The following is a 14,134-nucleotide window of genomic DNA, read 5'->3' as shown; positions in this document are numbered from 1 at the left end:
GAGCTCATTTCAAAACAAAACCTTACAAAACTTATAGTCCTGAACTCAGAAACGCTTGCTTAACAACTCTCTAAATTTTCATGGCATTACACAAGTACCTGTAATCCTATTACTGACCTTGCCCCATACTCTGACCTTCATCTTCTGCAGTTTAAAAGTTTAAAACAATTCCTGGCTGGTTTTTAATTAATTTAAGAAATTTTACATTGAACTCAATGATAACGTTGGGCATGCTCAGTAAGAACCAACTGTCAGTGTTCTAAAGGCCAGACTCATAGCTGCTGGGCTTGCCTAATCAGGGGGCCACACCCACGCCAGACCTTTATTTCACTTCAGACAGTCATGGCTTCCCCCAAAGATTCCTGGGAAGTGTAGTTTGTGAAATGTGCTGAGAGGAGACTCCTATTCCCCTGGCAGTGGCCAGAGTGGTTTAACAGTCAGCCACTGTGATTGAAGCTCTGTGAGGGGAACAGGGTGTCTCCTAGCAACTCTCAGAACCCTTCACTAACTACACTTCCCAGGATTCTTTGAGAGAAGCCATGACTGTCCAAAGTGCAATAAAGGGTTGGTGTGGATGTGGCCAGGGATAGCTTTGGTTTAAATTTGGGTGGGAGGCTACATGTGCCTGCTGTAGAATAAAAAGGTGGGGAAAACGCAGAGAAGCAATGATACTGTTGACAAGGTTTTCCTTTTGCAAAGGAAAGGGTTTTCCCCTGTGCCCAGTGCCCACCCACCCAATCTCCTCCCCTTCCCTCCCCCTCCCCCTCCCTGCCCCTCCTTCAGGTCAGTGTTAGACTACGACCTGGAAGACCAGGATTCAAATCCCCACACAGCCATGAAGTTCTCTGGGTGACCTTGGGCCAGTCACTGCCTCTTAGCCTCAAAGGAAGGCAATGGTAAAACCATATCTGAATACCGTTTACCATGAAAACCCTATTCATAGGATCGCCATAAGTCGGAATCAACTTGAAGGCAGTCCATTTCCATTTTCAAACATGATTGCACAGAAATAAATCCCATTAAACTCAAAGAGTATGCAAATGATCAAACCCACCCTCACTTCTCCTCCCTCCTATCCATTCCCTCTTCCCCCTTCCCTCTCCCTTCCTTTGCCCCTCCCTTCCCATCCCCTTCTAATCCCCTCCTTCCCCTTCCCCCTCCTTCCCCTCCCCTTCCCCCTCCTTCCCCCCCTTCCTCCTCCCCATGGTCAGTTTTACCTATCTTAAGCATGATTGCACGGACATAAATACCATTGAACTCTATAAGCATGCAAATGACCAAACCTGCCTCCCCCTCCCCCCCTGGTCAGTTTTATCTGTCTTAACCATGATTGCATAGGAGTAAATCCCACTGAACTCAGTAAGCATGCAAATGATCAGAGCTGCCTTTCCCCTCCTTCCTCTCTTCCCTCCCCCCCTCCTTCCCTCCCCCCCGGTCGGTTTTACTTATCCTAAGCATGATTGCATGGGAGTAAATCCCACTGAACTCAATAAACATGCAAATGATCAAACCTGTCCTTCTCCTTCTTCCCCCTCCTGCCTGCTCCCATCCCCTTGTCCCCTTTGTCCTCCCTCCCTTCCCTCCTCCTCCTCCTCCCCTCCCCCATCCCCTGTGGTCAGTTTCCCCTATCCTAAGCAGGATTGCAGGGGAGTAAATCCCACTGAACTCAATAAGCATGCAAATGATCAAACCTGTCCTTCTCCTTCTTCCCCCTCCTGCCTGCTCCCATCCCCTTGTCCCCTTTGTCCTCCCTACCTTCCCTCCTCCTCCTCCCCTCCCCATCCCCTGTGGTCAGTTTCACCTATCCTAAGCAGGATTGCAGGGGAGTAAATCCCACTGAACTCAGTAAGCATGCAAATGATCCATCCATTCTCAGCAAACTTGGACAGGATCCCATTTCTTACCTCCCGGATTAAAAAGGAGAGAAATTCACTAATAGGCAAAAAACCTTGCGGTCTAAGAATGTACCTATAGCCAACAGATGTTTCTATCAAACTTTAAAAAGCAGGGAAATTGGGCAGCTATAGTGAATACACCAGGGGAGCAGGAGACCTGACCTCCTTTCTGTGATACTGTACTGCCCTACAAATTTGTCAAAATGCAAACACCATTTGGGTTGGTCTTTCAGAGTCCAATCCACTTTCTGTGTAGCTTGGAAGAATTTGGTAACATGTGCCTATATATTAGTGAATATATATCTATATATTTGAAAAGACAGACAGGTAGCTGTCAATGATAACTCTCCAGGTTTACTGTAGTGTGTTTCCTGTCTTAGGATAAATGGTATAATTAGGTAAAATTCTAAACCTAGGCTTGTTTGAAAAACTGAACAGATGGCTCAGGGAGAAACGTCTTTACAAAGATTTCAGAATAAACGTGTAGAACTGATACCAAAGGTTAGGAATGAATTAGGTGTATAAACGTTTCTTCTGCTGATAAAAGTAAAATGTTTTTTTGAGCAATTAATCCAGTTGGGCAGGCTTTCTTGCTGGGAAAATATCATAGTAGTGTCAACAGAAAACCGCAGTGGGAACAACAGTATGTTCATATCCTGTCTAAAAAAATACAGCTGTTTCCTAAATGGACTTTGCAGACTAGTTTGGCATGAACCCTAAATATAAGATTTTTTTATTTTTCTTTTCAGTATGTATGACCAACTGCCCGACACTGATTGTCATGGTTGGCCTCCCAGCAAGAGGGAAAACCTACATTTCAAAGAAACTGACACGCTACTTAAACTGGATTGGAGTGCCTACAAAAGGTAACTACTTTTTTCTTAATATAAACAGATTTTGGAGGATGGGATGCTTACAATTATTTAATTTAATTTATGATTATTCATCAGGGCTATCAGTGTGTGTGGCTCACAAGGCACAGCTGGGCAACCCACATGCAGCCTTTGGGCGATTTCCCTGTGGTCCAGTGGCCTGCTCCCTGGCTGATTCTCCTTTCCCCCTCCTGAGCTGATTGGCACTGGGAACAGAGGAGGAGTGTACAGATTGCTGTGCTCTTCAGAGGTTTCCAGTGCTAAACAGTTGGGCAGCATGAGGGTGGGAAGTGTGTGATGGATCTGAAATCCTATCAGGTGCTTCTCTCCCACTGCCCAGCTGATTGGTGCTCAGAAGATCTGAGGAGTGTCCCAATTGGAGCCAATCAGCTGAGTAGTGGGGATGGGCACAATGTGATCTCAATGTGCCCATTGGAGAAGGGAAGGAGAGGAAGGTAATTATTATTTTTTGCATAACTCAAGGGCACACATAGAAAAACAAAAAATCCAAACAAGCAAAAAGGAATAGCTTCATCTGCTCTCTTTTTCCTTCTTATGTTTTGAACTTGTCATGTAGCCAAGTTCTATGATGTCTGTTTGGAAAAAAAACTTCACTCTGTTTAGTGGGACATTTCATGTGACAATATTTGGGAGGCCTGGGCTCCTGCTGGGAGGAAGGGCGGGATATAAATCAAATAATAATAAATAATAAATAAAATAAATAATAATATTTCTTAATATCAGCCTGTCATTTTATATATTACAATATATATTGCAATATAAAGTGGACTTATTGCTACAGGTCAACAAGTGTTTCATATTTTATTATTTTAAAGATCCAAAGGTTGTGTAACATGAAAGCTGACTTGTATACTGCAAGCCACAATATACTCCAAACCAGGATATAAGTTGGTTCAGGAAAACAGAAGATTATTTACTGTCATCCTGTGCGATGAAACATTTTGATTAAAGCCAGCCAAGTTTTAAGTGAACCACTAAGACCTTGTGTCAATACATTTGTCTATATGTATAGCCTTTCACAAGGTGGGAATCTTGAGGGTTGTGAATCATGCAGCCTTCAGACCTTAGATTGAGAGAATCAGAAAATTCCATTGTTCTGACAGGGCTCACTCTCAGGTGTGTACATAGGACTGCAGTCTAAATAATACCATGGCTGGAATGAAAAAAACAGAGTGCATTACTTGGTTATACTCCTTACAACAACCCTGTAAATTAAATCAGTATTATTATCTCCCAAATTGCCGATGGGAAGATTGAGGCAGAGATATGGTAGTTTGCTGAAGGCCACCTAGTGACTTCATGGCAGAGGTGAGATTCAAACTGGTGGTGGTGGGTGCCTTCCTGATTCGCAGCTCAGTCTCTTTGCCACTATGCTGCACTGGCTTAGTGTTATCTATACATCTCAGGATAGGATGTTAAAGCCAAGGAAGGATAGAACACTATTTATTTTTTCTTGATTTTTCCACACAGAATTTAATGTTGGACAGTATCGTCGAGACTTAGTAAAAACATACAAGTCTTTTGAGTTTTTCCTGCCAGACAACGAGGAAGGCCTGAAAATCCGCAAGTAAGTTTGTAATGGGCCTTGTGCCTTTTGCTTCACAGTGTTGTTTTCCTCTAAAGGAACGTTCTGTGTTTTCAGCATTAGACGCAACTGCTACCAGCTAGTTATCAGTTCAAGGAAAGGAAGAGTAAGATGACTCAAATTAATGACCAGCACTAAGGATTGCATTCCTCATATCAATTATAATTTTAGTGCTGCTATACCAGCTATATGATCTGGAACAAGACATTTAACTGATTTCTCCGTTTGTAAAGGGTGTGTCTTGGATTGATGTCTTTGTAAGTAGATTAATTGATTCCATTTTGTGCTTTTAAGCATGCTACGAACTAAGTAAATGCCATGTATATTTAATGATGCACTGTTTTTCAGGAATATAATTGTCATATTGTCTCTTCTTTTTAAGACAATGTGCCTTGGCAGCACTGAAGGATGTTCGGCGATATCTTGGTGAAGAAAATGGACATGTGGCAGTAAGTATTTCTCTCTCTCCTGCCTGCACACCCTTGCTAAAGAAAGAAGTCCTAAAACATTAAGTTGATCTCATAGCTGCTTTATAAACATTGGTTTGTAAGAAATTTTCTGACATCAGTTACTGACATCACCTTTCTTAATGAAGAATTAATACCTCAATATTGTTTAAACCAATGGAGGTTTAACTATTGATTCCTCACCTGATCTGGATGATATGTTTATGGATTACAATGGAATGAAAGGGGAAGAATCCAAGGGTTAGGAGGACCATGACCCTCTTCTCATAAATTCTGCTTTTGGAAGAATTTCTCTTGTTAAGTTTTGAGTGCCACAAATTTTCAACCATATTTGAATTATTTACAGTTTTATTTTCTTAGCCTCTTGCCTTTACAATTCTAGTGAGACATGTGGTTTACAGTTCGTGCTGCATAGAGTTTGTGGTGATGGCATAGGCCTTGTGTGATTTCCCAAAGAACAGAAAGAAATGATAAGCAAGTCCTTGACCATCATTCATGTAGCTGATGTTTTTTAATGTTGATTAACTTATGCACTGTTACTTAATATTTTCCATATTTTAATCTTCAAAATTGTCCCTCAGTTTTTCTAGCCTGTAATGTTTGTTGGCTTGATTTTGTTGAAAAAGCTTCTAGAAAGCATAATGTTCTATTTCTCCCTTGTGATGTCATGCAAGGACAAGGATGAAGTGGGTGGGGAAGGGAAGGCATACCAAGAAAGCAGGACAACTTCCCACATATTTCAAATTTACCATTGTTTGTTGTTCAGAAATGACTAATTCAAGTCCACCTACATCATAGCCATTTTCAGAAGCTTAAATTCACCTCTCAAATCCTATGAATCAAACCTTAGTCAACCCCACTGGGAGCTTTTAATTATCTAGTCCAAAATGTATGATCCCTTGTCAAGTGTCTTAAACCGGGTGTTCAGGATTAAGAGGTAGTTGACTGAATCACATTCAGGGAGGGAGGGAGATTTAAGGGGCAACTGTGTGGCTGTGTGTACTTTGCTGAATTTCTTCTTTTTTCTATTGCATCCTTTGAAGGCTAGGTTTGCCAGTTGACCTGAAAACTTCAAGCCACACTTGCTTCTGCACATTTAACAACCATACAGTGTGCACAAATTATTCTGGGTGATTGTAGGGCATGGCAACCAACATGACCCCCTGCTAATGCTTCCGAATGAACCATTTGTTATAGGCATTGAAACAACAGCAGCCAGTAGAAGTTGGCAGCTCCTATAAAGATACAGGAGTCTGGTTAGGAAAAAGAGTTGGCAACCTTAATTCACTTAATAAATTAGCCACTTAATAGGCATAAGTTGAGTTACATCTTAACTCTGAATGTTATGTGATTTCTTATTAATGAGAATATTTCTTCATTTATTTTTCCATGAGCTTGTCATTTTCAGTTTCAAGCTTGTGTGATCAGAGTTGTAGGCATAGCCTTCTGAAAATGCATCTGAGTTTGAGTGCTCACTAGGACATGTATGCATCACAGAACTGGTAACATACCTGCTGGGTATGTCAGTTTTTCACTTGGGGTGACAGCACAAAACTTGGGGTTTGTGGCACAAAATACCATAAAACTTTGGCATAGGCTAGGAGAGTTCACTAGGTCCCACCACTGGGTATGTTACTTGCAAGCTTTTGGACGGTAACACAGTATCAGGGTTTTGTGGCACGCAACTAACACAAAACTTTGGCGTAGTCTTGGAGGAGATACGACAGTGTTGGTGTTTGGGGTATTAAATATTAACACTGATTTGATGTGTCAGTATACACTTGTGGGTGGTAGCATAAAACTTGGGGTTTGTGGCACAAAATTAGCATGAAACTTTGAAATTGGTTTGGAGGGGATACCAAATTTGGAGGTTTGTAGGTAATGGTCTTGTAGGGCTGGGCTATTTGGACTGCTCCCCATCCGTGTGCCATGAATATATGTATGGCAGGAAACCAAGGATAAACTTTGTTCCTTGGTGCTGGTATTTGTGTGCTTCACAGAGCTGGTAACATGCATTTGCTGTGTACATATACATGTATAGGTACTGTACATGTATAATTTTTATGAAAAATATAGTGTGTGAGAAAGCTGTTCCTTTCAATTGCTGATACATGGTTATAACTACCTGTGAGGATCCCACCTGCTGCCACCACCTGTCAGGTCTCTCCAGTCAGGATCCTGGTTTTTATTATTTCTCTCACCGGCTCTAGCACAGATCTCGCAAGATCCCACTGCTAGGCAGCACCACCAGACACTCCCTATTTCACAATACTGCCTTGGGACTTTGCCTTAGTCCCCTTCTGGCTTATTGTTACTTTGTGTCTGGGTGCACTTGCAGGCCACAACCCCCCTGTAACTTTGTGCCTATAAAGCATACAGCCCTGGGTTGCTCTGGATACTTGATGTAACACTATCTCTTCACTGCTGCCACCATTTGATACTGTTTCTCCACCTTGGTAACTATCCTGCCTACCCCTCTGGTCTGTGAAAGCCCCAGCCAAGGATCAGGCCTTTGGTAAACCAAGAAAATATTTATTTATAAACACCAGGAAATAACAAGATTACTTAAGGTATATTTAACAAGCATATGGTTTCATATATTGTGTTACTCTTTATGTTTCTAGTCATATATCATCTGCCCCAATACCAGCCTGATACAATCCAACCCACAACCAACTCCAACCGCCAACCGCCAACCGAACTCTTTCTCAACTGTCATCCTCTCATTTATACCTTCAGCCACTCAAACGCTCAGCCAATTATCATACAGCATTCTCCAACGTTCTAGCCCATGTACTCCCCCCTCTCACTCACTCTACTTACCACATTTACCCTACAAAACCTGCACTTACCATATTTACAGTAATATCTATATATATGGGCATCACACTATCCTTGTTCTTTTAATACAGCATTTATTTCTCCTTAAGGTTTTTGATGCCACTAACACTACAAGAGAACGTAGAGAAACCATCTTTAAATTTGGTGAGGAAAATGGGTACAAGGTGAGTTAAGAGCCAAGAGGTTAGAAACGGCTAGCGGGGGGACGTGAAGGCTAATGCTTCATTATCAGTACATAGTAACTCTGGGTGATATTTGTCAGTAGCAGTCTTGGTGGAATAAGCAATGTCTCCATTAAACCAGGCTAATGCTGCTCATACTGTGAGGTTAATCAGTAGCTCTGTGTGATGATGTGGGTCATATCAACTGCTGTTGCTAATGGTTACTGTCACTGGCTGAGAGAAAGGATTCTGAAATCTTTTAGGATTTCAGACAGTGAGTTTTATAAAAAAAATCATCTTTTTATATAGCAATTAATAGATAGCTTATTACATTTAACTGCCTTGTCAATACAGCTTCTCCACAGGTGAAATTTCTTTTTTTGGGGGGGGCATGGAGTAGCAGAGGAAGCAGTAGGGTGAAGCCACAGAACTGCCTTCCCAACATGGGTGCCTCTCTTGCTTTTCTTGATGGGGCTTGGGAAGGGAGCTAGTGAGGCTGATGAGGCTGTGTGCCTGCACTGATTGGATCACCCCACCAAACTGGTGCTCCCACCCTGTCCAGGTAAGCAACAGCAACGCCAGTTTTCAGAAGGGCAGCTTCATGGCTCTGCCCCACCACACGCTCCGCAGCTCAAAACCATATACATTAGTTCACAGGTTGTCATACTACAATTACACTGCATTAACATTTTATGTACTGTTAGGCATAGCCAGTTTATGCACCCCGTCTTTTTAGCTTCTGTCTCTGTTTTGTATTGACCATGGGCAAATTGACAGGGTTCCTACATCATTACAACAGAATTTACTGAAAGAGAAATAGTATGATGTGGCAATATCCTATACTTCTACTTTTCTGCTGCAAGTTTAGAGAGTAGCATTTTGACCAGAGGTTATGTTGGGCTACAGTCGGATTCTCCTACTGTGGCATAGGCTCTAAGGCAGCATGCCATCTGACTCCCCTGAAATGACTTCCCTTCTTAATTTGCAATGGCTTCATTAGAGTTATGCTGTTTGGAAATGACCAAAATTAGCCAGGAAGTGCATGAAGTTTGATCTTTGAAGGAATATTCAGTATCTTGCAGAAGAAGGATTTGAAGACAAATCATACCTAGTAAGAATAAATATGCCGATGATTAGACAAGTCTGTGTTTGCCTTATTGGTTACTAAATTCGCTCTAATCCTTTTTTTTTTTTTTTGTGACTTCCATAAATGTTGTTCCTGTTTGGCTCAAAGACTTTTTTTGTAGAGTCAGTATGTGTTGATCCAGAGGTCATTGCTGCAAATATTGTGGTGAGTATCAACTTTTTAAAAGAAGAAAAAGTTTTTGTGTTCTCAGTTTAATTTCCAAAATCAGTGACATGGTATAGTTCCCTTTCCCTTCTTCCTCAGGAAAAAAACCTTACAACTTTTATACTCTTGCTTGGACTTAAGGAGTGCACACAAATGGTTTTTGCAATTTTCTGCTGATGTTTACAAATGAAGGAGCTTGGTCCACAATGCATCCTGTGTTATGCTTCCTGGCAAATCTTGCACATCATTAGATGCAAGACTTTGTCAAAATTGTTTTGAACAAAAGGCTTGCATTGTTCCACTCTGGTTTCCTCACAGTCATTGTTTTTTTATTTCTGAAATTTTAAAAATATGCTTTATTTCTAAAACCTAACTTATAAACAAACAAGCAACCATTTTTCCCCATTGCAGTACAAGTTACACATGACATTCATGTACATCACAGTTTCATTTCTCTTTCTGTGAGACTGCACGCCTGCACCACTCTGGCATTTGTTAGCTACAAATATGACTAATTCATGAACCTTAAGAAAAAAACCAAAACTTTTTTTTATTATAATATTTCTTTATTGGTATCCAATCCAGATTTCTAAACATGCCCACACCTGCTTACCTTTCACAATGGTAAAGCAACAGAGCATTCAGTGACCTGCTATTTTATTGATACTATTGCAAGACCAACTTCTTTACCAGCACTTATTTCTTTCAAGTTGTTTGGGTATATGGGTGCCAGCGTGCAAATTCATTCTTGTCGCTGCCTTTATACCATATCGGACCATTGGTCTATCCAGCTCAGTATGATCCATGCCGACAGGCAGTGCGTCTCCAAGGTTTTAGGTCCTACCTGGAGATGCAAGGGACTGAAACTGGGTCATTTTGCATACAAAGCATGTGCTGTACCACCGAGAGCTACTACTGAGAATTGTAAGGAAGATGCGTAAAGTTTACTTTGGGGTTCAGAGGAACAAGAGTGAAAAGAAATAAAATGTGGCATGAATGTTGGCATTGGTACATTGCATCCTATTAAGAGACAAGAGCATCCTGGGAAGCTTAACAAAAAGCAGTGTTATCTGAGTATAACAATGCATCAACCACATTATATTTTCCATTGATGCTTCAGATGTTTAATATTTCTGTTTTTGTTAGGATCCATAAACGGAGTGCTATCAGCTCTTGTTCTGTGGAAAATGTCAGCATATCTTAAATAAGAAATTCTGCTCCTAACAAATTGTATTGTCTGACTCATGCCATGTCTTATAGTGGAATACTTTTTTTATTGAGACAAGCCTACCCAGATATGTAAGGCTCACTTGAATTTTAACATGTAATTTTATTTTATAATGTATTTTTTTAATTGCTGATTTTATTTATATTTTGTAAATGTGTACGGCTAACATTCTTAACTCTGACTTTAATCGATAATCTAATGTATATTTTATTTCATATAAACCACTTAGAGGGTTTTTTTTAACAAGTAAGCAGTATACAAATCCCATTAAATAAGTTTTTTTTAAATTCCCATTCTTTCTTTTTTAATTAGCAAGTGAAGCTGGGCAGTCCTGACTATGTTGACTGTGGCAGTGATGAAGCTGCAGAAGATTTCATGAAAAGAATTGAGTGTTACAAGAATTCGTATGAGACACTAGATGAAAATCTGGACAAGTAAGCAGCCACAAGGCTTGATGTTGCTTTATTTATCTTTAGAATCTTAAATCTGCCTTACTTCTCACTGCTGTGAGAAGTCTGAGACTTACCACTTCAGATTTCAGATGGGGCTCACTTGATTTTAATTTGTTGTACTTAGAAAACTAGATGTCAGGAGGAAAATAAATCTAGTCTAGCCTTCTCCCTGACATCTTAATCTTCTATATGTAGAAATATGTTTTTCCAGGAGGTGGTACTCAGTCATAGGAATGCAGCTCAGAAGCAAGTTTATCTCCACAATGAGAACTAGACCCTTGTCACTGTGCTGTAACTAAGAAGTCCATAAAATCTACTCATCTGTTTTGTCACATGTTCCTAACCTTGTCACAATGACCATGCAAAAAACATTTGGTAATCACAATTTAGGCAGTCAGTTCTTGGTAACATTTCTCTCGTAGCAGGACAGTTCCCTTTAATACACACTTCTGCGAGAAGACACGGTTATTTGTTAAATCCAAAAGAGACACTCACGAGTTGTATGTTTCGACATGTGCTGTAGCTCTCTGCTAGAATATAAATGTGAATAGTTTTGAACTGAGAATCATCATTGCATATCGCTATAGATAAATGGCAAATTTGGTGGTGTCATATATTTTGGTAGTGTAATGGGCCATCCACGTGTTATGGATTACAATGGTATAGCTGAAATACTATTTACCTAATTTTTAATGTTCTATTATGTTCTAAGAATAGAAAAGAGAGAAACATTCTACTTATTTTATTTTAGAGATTTACACCTCATTCTTCAAAAAGAAACGGTGATTTTGTCTGCAATCCTGTAACCACTTCTTACCTGAGAGAAAGCCCCAATGAACTGAATGGGATTTACTTCTGAGGAGATGCATATAGGAGTGTGCTTTCAATGGCATTGAAGGCTTGGCACATGAAATAGTTGTTGAAATATTTCTTCAATATTAAATTTTCAGATGAAGAAAAAATACAAATGGTGCCCTTACCAAAATGTTTGTATTCCTTTGTAAAATGCTTTTACATTAAAAATTGTGTGCTGCCTAACTGTCCCTTGCTAGTTGTTTTGGGGGATTACATCCTGTTTTTGTCATATTCTCAAGCAAGGCAAAACAACTCCTTCCCCCAGCATCTTGGCTGGGAAAGTCTTGTTTCTGGTGCCTTTGGAAGAGAAATGACGAGGTGTGCCTGGCGCCAACACTGTTACCTTTTCGGCGCCAGGTCAAGACTTTCCTCTTCTCCTAGGCATTTTAGCATGTGTTTTATATTGTTTTAAATTTTTAAATTGTTTTTTAAAAAGATGCATTTTAAATTGTATTTGTCTTTAGTTGCTGTAAACCGCCCAGAGAGCTTCGGCTATGGGGCGGTATACAAGTATAATTAATTAATTAATTAATTAATTAATTAGGCACTAGTCTAAATATTTTAGTTCTTACACGTAGCTTTGTCTCTTAACATTTTAGGGATCTTTCTTATATTAAAATAATGGATGTTGGGCGGAGTTATCTTGTGAACCGAGTAATGGACCATATTCAGAGTCGGATTGTTTACTACCTCATGAATATCCACGTAACTCCTCGTTCCATCTACCTCTGTCGCCATGGTGAAAGTGAACTAAATCTAAAGGGAAGAATAGGAGGAGACACAGGGCTGTCTCGTAGGGGGAAAGAGGTATGTGTGGTAGTGATTTTTCTTTCTTTCTTGCATATAGACCAGCTTTCCTCAACCTCGTGGTTGTTTTGGACTACCACTCCTTATCAGCTCTAAGATGAAAGTTGTCATCCAAAACACCTGGAGGGCACCAAGTTAGGGAAGGCTGGCCTAGACTTTATTTTAAAATATAACATTTTAAACTTGCTCTGTATTGCTTTTCCTTTTTACCTTGTGAGACTGAAAATCAAGGCAATGGCTTGAACCCAAGAGGCAGGGATTCCTCCTAGCCACTTCATTCCTGCTTAAGTCCCCTAAATCCCTGAAAAGCCAATTCTGAGAGTCAGGAGACACTTAGGAATGGCGTACAATGTGACACGGAGGGATGCAGCAATGAGAACGGGAGAGTGGTATAAACTGGGGAACTCCCCCCCTTTTATGTAAGTAGAAATGTCTTGCAGTTGCACAATTCTCCATTGGATCTAAGCTAAAGAATATCAAAGAAAAGTTGAATATCAGTGTTCTCCTTTGTGCCTCTCGTTGTACAAGCCAACAGACTGGTTTTGTTGAAGACATACACAAGGCCTTTTGAAAGACATCATTAACTCATAGTTAGACGATTCGTTCCTATTGACATATAACTTGACTGGAGTACTTCAGCTGTGCTTTCCTCGTTAAACTATTTTTTAATGTGCTTTGCAGTTTGCCAAAAGTTTGGCACAGTTCATTAATGAGCAAAACATCAAAGATCTGAAAGTATGGACAAGCCAGATGAAAAGGACCATTCAGACTGCAGAGGCTTTGGGAGTGCCTTATGAACAGTGGAAAGTTTTGAACGAAATAGACGCGGTAACATATTCTCATGGTCACATCTAAATGGTTGTTTTTTTATGCTAGAAGGAGGCTTACTTTATGAGGCAGCAAGAGAGTTTCTGTGAGTGCAGGGCTTGTTTTCATAACTTTTTAGGTTGTATAGCACCTACATGTGTGTGTGTGTGTGTGTGCACGCGCACGCCCATTATCAAATAGTATATCATTATTTATTTAATCCCACCTTTTCTCCAGGGGCTCAAGGTGGCATATATTTAATTCCCACAACAACCCTGTGAGGTAGGTTAGGCTGAGAGGCAGTGACTGACCCAAGGTCACCCAGTGAGCTTCATGCCTGAGTGGGGATTCCCATGTCCAACCACTACACCATGCTGGTTTAGGATTAGAAAGTAATCAATGTTAGATTTATGTCAGTTCAACATTTGTTATGATTACTTCAAGTCTTTATCTTATGTTGGTACAGAGCTTTATCAGTTCCATTAGATCTACCATGTATTACTCATTTAAATATCACTCACGGCTTACTTCAGGGGTGTTTTAAGTGAATATATTTATTAGCTTACATCTTAAAAGTTCTAAAATAAAAATACTTCCCTCTCCCCCAATTTAAGATGCATTGGAAGTGTGTGTGGGGAGTAAAGTGTGCAGTGTGATTATCTGTATTATCTTCAGTTAAAAAAAAAGAAGGAAAGGTAGAAAAAATAGTATGTCTTCTATACTTACAGCTTTTACTGCAAGGATAACTGGCAGGACTGGTCAGACAAATAAACCCAAGCAGTTGCTTTGGGCAATAGTATTCTAAGACTGCATGACAGTGTGTCACATTAAAGCCCAGAATTCTGTACAACA

The 14,134-nt window shown here is 40.2% G+C and overlaps 1 protein-coding gene across 7 annotated transcripts in view; it reads left to right on the top strand.

Annotated features, from left to right (window-relative positions):
• The window catches only part of PFKFB4 (6-phosphofructo-2-kinase/fructose-2,6-biphosphatase 4), a 113,586-nt gene that overhangs the window by 80,649 nt on the left and 18,803 nt on the right, over positions 1–14,134 (top strand). For all 7 annotated transcript variants that reach the window (XM_061618036.1, XM_061618040.1, XM_061618035.1 and 4 more), the window contains exons 2-9: positions 2,645–2,761; positions 4,259–4,355; positions 4,756–4,822; positions 7,771–7,845; positions 9,077–9,133; positions 10,674–10,795; positions 12,268–12,475; positions 13,157–13,303. In XM_061618036.1, coding sequence (XP_061474020.1) covers positions 2,645–2,761; positions 4,259–4,355; positions 4,756–4,822; positions 7,771–7,845; positions 9,077–9,133; positions 10,674–10,795; positions 12,268–12,475; positions 13,157–13,303 — 890 coding nt within the window. The remainder of the gene's footprint in view (positions 1–2,644; positions 2,762–4,258; positions 4,356–4,755; positions 4,823–7,770; positions 7,846–9,076; positions 9,134–10,673; positions 10,796–12,267; positions 12,476–13,156; positions 13,304–14,134) is intronic.

The sequence above is a fragment of the Rhineura floridana genome, chromosome 3, assembly GCF_030035675.1.
Source record: "Rhineura floridana isolate rRhiFlo1 chromosome 3, rRhiFlo1.hap2, whole genome shotgun sequence".
In the NCBI taxonomy this organism is placed as follows: domain Eukaryota; kingdom Metazoa; phylum Chordata; class Lepidosauria; order Squamata; family Rhineuridae; genus Rhineura; species Rhineura floridana.
This window is presented reverse-complemented; position numbering and strand designations above follow the sequence as displayed.